This window comes from Antrostomus carolinensis, unplaced genomic scaffold (assembly GCF_000700745.2).
Source record: "Antrostomus carolinensis isolate BGI_N321 unplaced genomic scaffold, ASM70074v2 scaffold49598, whole genome shotgun sequence".
In the NCBI taxonomy this organism is placed as follows: Eukaryota; Metazoa; Chordata; class Aves; order Caprimulgiformes; family Caprimulgidae; genus Antrostomus; species Antrostomus carolinensis.
Window position 1 is genome coordinate 11,257 of NW_010331817.1, and position 9,955 is coordinate 21,211.

General features: G+C 43.5%; 1 protein-coding gene across 3 annotated transcripts; it reads right to left on the minus strand.

Annotated features, from left to right (window-relative positions):
• Positions 1 to 204: 204 nt before the first annotated feature.
• SALL4 (spalt like transcription factor 4) lies at positions 205 to 6,561 on the minus strand. 3 transcript variants are annotated; one of them, XM_029086304.1, is made up of 3 exons: positions 5,523 to 6,561; positions 3,048 to 3,355; positions 205 to 2,370 (listed from the first exon to the last, which is right to left on the minus strand). In XM_029086304.1, the coding sequence occupies exons 1-3, from the start codon at positions 6,526 to 6,528 to the stop codon at positions 1,948 to 1,950; spliced, it is 1,737 nt and encodes a 578-aa protein (XP_028942137.1). In that variant the 5' UTR covers positions 6,529 to 6,561; the 3' UTR covers positions 205 to 1,947. The 3 variants fall into 3 exon arrangements, with proteins under 3 accessions (XP_028942137.1, XP_010171607.1, XP_028942136.1); XM_010173305.1 differs by having other exon boundaries at positions 4,116 to 6,561; XM_029086303.1 differs by having other exon boundaries at positions 4,032 to 6,561.
• Between the last annotated feature and the right edge of the window lie 3,394 nt (positions 6,562 to 9,955).

The window sequence follows — 9,955 nt, forward strand, 5'->3', positions numbered from 1 at the left end:
TCTATCAAACCCCAGCTGTTCCCAAGAAACTGATCTAGAGACTCCTCCACTGCTACCTAGTTTCCACCATTTTAAGTAAAAGACTAAAGCAGAACTCTAGATCGTGGATTTTTAAAGTCTCTGGAGTGAGAACAGCATGCTGCCTATTGAACTTGCTCTTCAGGAGACAAATGCTTTGCCAGAAAAATTTAAGCACCAAGTGTGGAAAAAGCCATCCCAAAATTTATTCTCAAAATGTCAACAGAAACGCATCAGTAGATACTCAAAACTACAGAGTTCTTAGAAGTCATACATTCACAATGCAAAAACTTGACAATTGGGATGCCTTTTGCATGGTCTATGTAACAATATCCATTTTACAGTGTAAACAGGTACTGGTATGTTCTTACTTACAAGTCCAGCAGGAAAGGCACAACTCGGCATACAGAGATCATAAGCAAGAATCAGGTGCAACAACATTACACAAACTTTTGGTAATCTGCATTTTTGGGGCCTTCCACAATGGAGACTGGACTTGAAGATTTCCTGCAGTCAACAACTAGACTTCTTTCCACCGTTCAGTCCTTCCATACCAAATGCTCACTTTCCAGTCTGGTTTAGATCCCATTACATATACAGTTCCAGCAGACGTTAAGAGGAATAGTGAAAGGTCAGTCCAGTAACTCTTCAGGTGCTTCCACTAATACATCAGGTTTTGGTTTCAGATAGTGCATGGAAGCATCTGCTTGAATCTCAGTTCATTACAGTGGTCATTAATAGAAAAATAGACACTACAACTACAAAAGGAAAAAATGAGGTAGATAACTTAGAATCCAGATGACTATCCCAGCAACCTTCATACAATACACATGGATCATTAATTACCATTTTGGTAGAATGCAAGTTGACAAACCACCAAGAAACTTAATGACCAGAGTAGGAACGCCATCCAAAAACCCACAAAACATTTAACCTAAGCATGAATACTTCATATTTAAATACAGGTTTACACAGACTGATCTCCTATATTACCCAAATGGGGAGGGGAAAAAAAAAAAAAAAAATCTCTTGCTAAGGAAACCAGTTCCCATGCCTAATTGCAACAGTCACCTGAGATTCCCTGCAGAGCTTTTAGACCTGACTTCCCAAGGCAAGTCTTCCCTTTCAAGAGAGGAGAAAAAAAAAAAAAGTATATACATACCCACCCATGCTTGTTTGGGGCTCTCGGTATTGAAATAAAACATCTAGGAAAAACTGCACATCTTTGGAAGTAGGAGTTTTGGCACTATACTTGAAGGACTGTCCTAGTCGTAGTATTAAATAAGCAGCAGTCAACAATACAGAGAATTAATTCCTTAGGAGCAGTGATTAAAGAAAAACAGCAACTTTCTTTTCATAGAACTTCTGAGGCAAAAAAAAAAAAAAAATTAAAAAATTTTTTGTAGTTTTTATAGCCATTATAGTAAAAAGTACATTCAGAAACCACACAGAGCCAAAAATCCAAACAGAAAAAACTATTTCTAAGAGGGTGGCAGACATTCCAGGATATTTACCCGCATTAATAGTTTTCATTTCTCATCAGTAAATAGAAGCTTTTCCATCAACAGTAGGTTGTTTCCACTATATTCAAAACCCCCAAGTATTTCTCTCTAAACAAAGAGGTAAATATTCTAACCTTTGGAATTTCAAGTTGTAGAAACTTCTGTAAGGCTGTACACATTAAAGTCACACGTAAGAACTACTTTGCAAGACCCGCATCTTTCCAAATAGAAGGAAATCCTATTCTTTATTATTTACTATTTGCAAAGCAATATATCATGATTGTACTCTGGGCAACTCTTACAAAGACAACCATAAAATCATTTGCACGTCAATAGGAAAATAGGAGGCTGAAGTGGAATCTCTTAAAAATATATGTTTGTGTATATATATATTTGTTCTTTCTGTACGTCAACTTCACTAGAGTTTTTAACTAACAGCAATTTTGTTCTCCTCCATGAAGTGAGGGAACTGGTGTTTTGGCACGTTGTCTGCAGCAGCACCACTAGCTTTCTCTGTATCAGAACCAGTCCCAGACTGGGTCCCATCTATTTTGGAGACCGTAGCAGTATTTATTGCCGAACCACTCCCAATGGTGACTGGAAGGGTAGGTAAGCCACCGCTCTGGATCACCGAGATCTCGTTAGTCTTCATTGTTATGCCATTGCTGAGTACCGCTGCATACTGATTCCATACTGTGGGGTCAATGCTCACTGAAGGAGGCATTATATCCTTTGGAAACATTTCAGATACCTTCTTGGGATCATTCCCCAGCAGAGCCATGGGGTTATCAATCGAAAGCCTTCTCCCCCGCCTGGCAGAGTTATTCCACATGTGAGTTCCTACATGGACCTTCCAGAGGGGGAAAAAAGTAAAGAGCATCGTTAATACTGCAGTTCTTTTTATGGTATACTTAAGTTCTACTTTGCTTGCAGCCCAGTTGCTCAAAGTCACGTATGTTTCCCTTTGTTGTCTCCCTGGCATGTGTAAGATACAGTCATTCTACTGCCCATCACTGTCATGGCTCTAGAGTTTACTGCTGAAGTGCTTGTGGGACTGTGTTTTTACACTTATTGTACTTTGTGCCATCTCAGGATTATCCTTGCAGTTTTATCCCTCCTCTCAGTTTTATCCCTCCTCATCCTGCACACTGTTTCAAGCAGTGCAGGGTAACACATGTATTCTACAGGCATCATTTTGTAGCATTCAGTCTATGAAATGCTTATGTCTTGATGCAACTTCATCCAAATGAAAACAAAGCAATCTGCTCAGTAAGGGCTAAGCCCTCCCTATCATCCAAAAAGGAAAGTCAAGGACAGGAGTAAAGACTTCTTCTGCGGGTGATCTCAGTACACTGGTTAGCAAGTTGTGTGAAGAAACTCAAGAAGGAGAGACAAAAGTCAAAGATAACTATTTGAGGAACTAAAAAATAAAGTCTTCCCCAAAGGCAGGACAAATTAGAAATAGGCTTTCCCTCTCTGTTATGACTTTCCCCGACAAAGGAGATAACAGCATAAGAGATGACTTACCTTCAGGTTTCCTTTTGTTGTAAAGGCTCTCCCACAGATGGTGCAGGCAAATGGCTTTTCACCAGTATGGGTCCGTTCATGAATCTGAAGGGCACTGGCAGAGGAGAAGTTCTTCCCACACGTAGTGCAGATGTGCTGTTTGGCGGGACGGCAGAATTTCGGTCGTGGCACGAGGAGAGGGGCAACACCAGGGGAGAGAGCTGGTGGGCCAATGAAATGGCTAGTGCTAATGGGACGCTCGCTGGGTATCTCCATTTTTATGAGGGCTGGTGGGGCTCTAACAAAAGCAGCTGGAACACTACTTCGACCTGGAAAGAAAGCAAAGATAGCATTTATCCTGATCTCCTTCTGCTTCCAAGCTTAAATCTGGCTAACATACCAGAGGCCTTGCCTTTGGAGCAGTGCGTGCCTGAAGAGCATGCCTGCAAAGCCCTCTAAAGCCATGTGGTAGGGCTGCTCTTGCACTTGCTAGGATGCTCTGAAATAAATCAGTTCATTGCTATTTTTTGGTGAGCCCAGGAGTCAGAAAGTTTCACTTGCAAGTCAAATTTACTGAACAATAGCCTCAATGCAAAAGAGCTCAAAAACCCCACAAAAGATTCCAGAGTTTTAATGCCACATTCTTGGGTTAAACAGTTTTCCATGAAACACAAACATGTATCTTTAGAGAGCTACAGGGAGGTATCAGGTGAGGCCATGAAGGACAGTAAGTGCACAGCCTCTATTTATTTTAAGGACCGCTACATTCCCCCCCCCTTGCAGCACTTTACTCCCCCTTGCAGCACTTAAGTCTTTGGCTTTTGCTGGATTTTGAGCGTGACTGAATCAGGAAACCTTTTCAGGGCACGTACCCCTATCCTAATAGAGGGGAAGGAAGAGGGGAAAGATGAGGATGTTTTGACTCCTGTTGATCCTTCTAGAGATGGATTTCCCCAAGTCCTACTACTCCACCCCAAGTTACTGCCAGCATTTCACGTTACTCACCATATTCTCCATTTGCAAAGTGTAACCCAGGTTCTTCTTTAATGACCTTTCGACCAATATTGCCGTAAGTTAAATCCAGAGCACCGACAACCCCTTCCATTTCTGCAGAAGTGTTCTCAGGACCCTCAGATTTATTTCCCATGCCTGTATCTTCTTGATTGTTGAAGCTAGGTGACTTTGACCTTATGCTCTCAGCTTGGCTGTTGGCTGGGGACAGAGCCTGGAGTGATGCTGACTCAGAGGCAGCAGGACTCCTGCCATTCTGGTAATCTGCATCTCCTGCCACAGAAGAAGAATCATTTGTCATGCCATCACTTTCTGCTGAGCCGTTGTCACTAGACTTCAAGCTGCTTTGCCGCTGCAAGTTCAAAGCAGAGTTGACAATCTTCATTTGATTCTCCAGTGCTGCAATACCAGAGAAGGTGGCTGCCGTCGCTGGCGATTCTGATTGTGCATCGTATGGAGTAGGAGGTTTTGAAGAACTCCTAGGGCCATCCTGAGAGTCCAGGTCCTCTTCCATCTCTATGCTTTCCACGGTCTCATCTGGGCGACTGATGTCTCCGTTCTTCTCAGTCACAGTAGTATCTACATCAGTATTGTCACAGGTGTTTTCCGGCATTGGTGTATTGGGTATTTGTCCCCCCATGTGCATGCGGATATGCTGCTGCAACACAACTGCATTTGTAAACTTCTTCTGGCAAATAGGACACGAATGTTGCATCTTCAAAGGAGTATTGGCCCGGTGGACACCATAATGAGTTTTAAGGTTCCCTTTAGTGGAGAAGGCCCGGCCACAGATTTTACACTTGAATGGCCTCTCTCCAGTGTGAGTACGATAATGCATTTTGAGTGAACTCTGGCAGCTCAGCACTCTGTGACAGATCAGGCACTCGTTGGGGTCAGCAGTGGATTTGTCAATATTTTCAACCAGTTGCTGAAGCTTTGATGTTTCTGAGCCTTGCTCGTTTGACCCACTTACATGGAAGATGCTCACACTGCAGGTAGCTTGTGGTGAACTCAAGCTCTGCTCTGTTCCCGATTCATGACCGACTGCCCCTGATGAGGAAGAGCCACCCTCGCTTTCTGGAGAAGGCCTTGGCTGCAGGTCACTTGAGAACGTACCAGGCAGAGACTCCTTGATGCCTGCTAGGCTGGAGATGGTCTGAGGTGCACTGGTGGCTGCAGAGGTAGGTAGGGTTGTTAGGAGAGGTTTGCTATCCACTATTAAGTTAGACTCATCCAGTGGCACAGACATCCCATACGGGATTCCAGTGCTAGTGGGAACATTGTCCAGGTGCTCAGGAACCGGGTAAGGATTCATCTTTATGTGGGGGTATTTTTCTTTGTGACGCTGAAAATGCACTTTAAGGTTTCCTTTGGTTGTAAAGCGGTTACCACAAATGTTACACTTGTAGGGTCTTTCACCGGTGTGGGAACGGAGGTGAATCTGCAGGGCACTGTCATTGCCAAAGACCTTGCCACAGAACTTACACTTGTGTTTGAAGAACGGCTCTTCTGCATTTGGTTTGCTTTCAGACACACTAATATTGGGAGGTTTTCCCTTCCCCTTCTTTGAGGAATCTATTACAGAAGAAACAGCCGAAAGCGGATTCTGGAAGATGACGGAGTTAGAGGATTGAGGTAGCAAAGGATTTGGGAACCGAGAAATGGAGCCAGGAAGGCTTCTGCTTGCCTCTGGCTTCAAGGGGAAGGAGGAGGAAAGCCCAGCAGCCAGCGAGCTGGCAGCTGCAATGCCAGTGTTAGAATGAGGTAGTTTTCCTTGCTTCAAGGATTCCAGTGATAGGCTCTGGCTTCCAGCTTTTTGTCCGATCAAAGCAACAGCAGCCGACAGCTGCTGAGACATGTGAGCGCCCAAAGCTTTTAGTGGATCAGTAGCAGCTGCTATAGAAGGATGCAGGGCATGGGGAGCCATCATGGCAATCTGAATGCGAATTTGCTCCGTCAGCTGAATTTGCTGGAGTTGCTGCTGCTGCAAACACACGAGCTGCTCCAGGATCATGGGGATAGCATTAAAACTGGCTGCTGAGGAAGAGATGGCGTCAGAGGTCCGCTGGTTCACAGCCACTTTAGTGCCGCGTATCGTCTGCAAAGTCACATTAGTGTTTGGTACTTTGGATTTTGGTAGATAGCTTAGCCCAGGAGCTGCAGGTGTGACGGGGGGTTCTATTTTAAGGTACATTCCTCCTACCGATTCAGCATCCATTTTTCCTTCTCTCTTTTCCATAGAACCAGTGCAGCCCTTTGCCTGAATGTCCTTGCGTGTCCTGCTCTCCATTCGATCACTTGGAAAGCTCCCAAGAGAAGCTTCAGAGAAACTTTCTGGGGGTACTGTTCCCTCACTGTCATTCATGATTAGAACGGGTGGATTTTTAGTGCAATTTTTCTTATGCTCAAGGAATTCAGAGAGATCAAAGAATTCTGCACAGCATTTCTCACAGATTTCCGTTTCCTCCGTGCGGCACCTTTTGGAACTCATTTCACCATCTCCGTCACCTGGGACGTCTTGTGGACTCCCTTAAAATAAAAGAAAGTCACATTATTAATAGCTAAGTTTAGACTGAGTATTTCCTATTCTAAAGATCATCGGCTTCATCTGAATTGAAAGTTAAAGACACAAGACACCAGAATCAACTTTGCAGATTGATCTAAAGTCCTGCTCTTTGTTTTGCTGCTAATTCATTCGCAGCCCCAAAGAAATCTGCATCTCAGTTCTGTTTTCAATAAAAACAATGATGTAAAAGGAATCTCATAAGGCTCAATGGAAAGAGGTTTATCACAAATCTTTTTATACAGGTAAAAAGGGAAGAGTGCAACAGCTTAAAAGGATCATGACCCAAGGAAGACAGAGAAAGCACCGTCACACTGTGCAAAAACACAAAAACATCACACAGCCTTATTTTGTGTTTGCACTTCAGTTTATAATTCTTTGTTAAACATCCTTCAGAAATTCATATAAGATTGTTAACATAGGAACTTCAGAGCAGTTCTTAATTGTACACGAAGCTATTAAACGACTTTCACTCTGCCATTATGGCAGTAATTACTACCGAAGAAGGCTGACAAAAGCAAAAGTAAGTCCAATATTAGCTTTGAAATACTTCAAAAGCATGTTCACATAAAAAACATTCTCTAAAAAGCCACAGTAGTAAAGAAAAGATTATTAACTTACAGAACCCCACACATAGGTACGAGCCTACATTGATACTGCTTATCATTAGACAACGAAGTCGTTTCAGATCCACCCAGGACACCCTGTGTCGCTGCATCCACAACTCACCCGCTCGGAGGGAGGGGAAGGGAAAGCCAAGCTGGTCTGCAAGTCCACTCCTGCCCTTCCCGCACCACTGCCCCACAGATTAGACTGAGCACAATTTGCACATGGGCAAAAAAAAGTATCATTCAGGGAAATATCAGAACTGGAAGAGAGGTTAAGATAAATTCTAAACCAAAACAGGATGTTTTTGCTCACTCTAGCCACCCTTCAAACAACAAACTCACGCCCAGCTCAAGGCGGGCAAGCACACAGGGCACAGGAGGCAGGAGGGTTTGGGAGGTAAAACTTGAGGCTCATAAAATGGCAGGGGAAGCGGGAAAGACTGCAGATGTATTACAGACCCCACCAGGTGAAGTGTCCTGTAACTCACACTAATTGATCCAATTTTGATGGGTGCCAAGGGTGCAGTAACCAAGCACTTCACCTACCGCACACCCAGCCAGGCACTGCAGACCTCCACCACAGCCAAGAACGTGTATGATGAGATCTCAAGGTCTTGTACCTCCAGTAATTCATCTCGGGGCTCAGCTCCGCTTCCACGCTACTGGCCCCCACCATTTTACAAGGGGAACCGAAGACTCTGCAGGCAGAGGAGCTATTTGTGGCTTTCATTTTAGAGGTGTAACTGAACCACACATCTGATACATGTGTATATCCTGTACATGGCAGGGTGGAGGGGAAGCATGTCCAGGCAACAACTCAAGCACGTTGCCTTACTGTTTCAGGGTGGTGTAAAAGCTCTGAAAGGGAGGTTATTGCAAGCCTTGACATTTATTAGGTTAACAAGGGTATTATATGTATATTCAACAAATCAAACTTCAACTGTTTAATGCTGAGTGATGGAACATGCACATTATTTTTTTTTAATAAAGAAACAACTCGATAAATTAAAAATTGCAAATATCAGAGGCCTGTTACACTCTAGTCTGCAAAGCAATAAATCCAAATGTAATGTACAGAATTCTGTTAATCATGTACATTTCAGAGCTACAAGTCACTGAATAGGGAGGAAAGGTGTTCTCAGCACAGCTGTGATCAAAATGCTTTGGATCCCTCACATCTAAACAGGGAGAGATAAATACCTTTCCCCCCACCTCCTTCAGCCCAAAGAACTTCCACAGGTGAAGGAAACAAAAGTAAAAGCATAGTTTTAGCATACATTGCTAAAATGTTAATGCATTATTAAATTGATGCCTCTAAAGTTGATTTAACTCTATGGAAGAATATACAGAGAAATCTAGTCTGCAAACAAGTACAAGTAGATTATTCAGAACTTGGTCAATAAATAAGAGTCAACTGAGGTCAAGAATGGATGTTTTTAAACTCATCTTTGCAAGAGACCCAGCAGGGAAAGAAAGCACTGGTGTTGAAAAAGACAAACTTCCATAACTACTCTGTACACTGACTGGAGAGATCTGTACTTAACTACTTTGCTAACTATTTCCATCCATCCAACAGGTATTTCACAGAATAGGCTAAACCATCAAAACCTCTTTTCCAAATTCTTTAGCATTTAGGGCTTTAACAGTCCAATTTCTCAGGCTCAACCATACAGTTTCCCCATCTTGCAAAATAAGTCTAGGTTTTACTTTAGAAAGCACAAAGCTCTTCCTCCCAGTGTCTCCTCCTCAGCACACTCATTTCACACTGCAGTTCGCACCTCTGCAGTGGCCATGCAAAATGTTTCAAGAGGAGTAGGAACATCCACATGAAAGACTGTTGCCCACCCCCAAGGAGATATTCCAGGATAACTATGTCTAGACGAGTCCTCAAACTTTAACTGTTCAAAGCAGCTGATAAATTATCTCCCTTCCAGTGATTGTTCCTTTGAATTTTTTACATTTATAAGACCACGGTAAATTCACAGCCCCCTTTCCCAAACTCCAGCACAGCTCATGCTCCTAATTTTCACAATTCTGAAGAGCTCCAGAGGTAACTTTTCTTGTCCTATGCACCAGTTGCCACCTCAGAAAAAGAAACTCCAGGAAACTGAAGGCACCTGTGTTGGGCAGCAGCAGGCAGGTTAGCAGCCCTTCCCGCTCTCCCTGCCACTGCCCCAGTTTAGTTCCCATTCCCCTGGCTGACAGCGAGGCACTAGTGCAGGACTCCAAATAAACTCAATTCCCAGCTTGTACCGACTTGCTGCATGACAAATAGGGAAGAGTTATGCCTTATTTTCCCTTCTGCTTTAGAAAAAGTGAGTGTAACTTCCTCTACCTCAAAAAGCAAGATGTTTGTTTGTTTGTTGGGGGTTTTTTGTTTGTTTTGGTTTTGTTTTAAGAAACAGTAGAAGCAGGGTGCTAGATTATTGTGTAGTAGCTGGAATAACACAGGAGCAATTTACCATTTCTTTAAAAAACCCAACAGCTTTTATGAAACTCTTCATCTTGATTTCTAGCTACATCCTCTCCCCAGCCTTCAAGGAACACCCAGCCCCTGCAACCAGAGCACCTCATTCACCCCAACCCCCCTGCTGCCCTCCCCCCCTCAGCAGTTATCACTGACATGAACTTAACGGTCTGAAAATGGGGTTTTTCTCCGCACAGAAGCTCCCTGGGCAGCCAGCTCTGTCCACATACTGTACCAGGATTCAGCGAGGAGCAGAGAGCCCTGCCACAACAATTGCTTG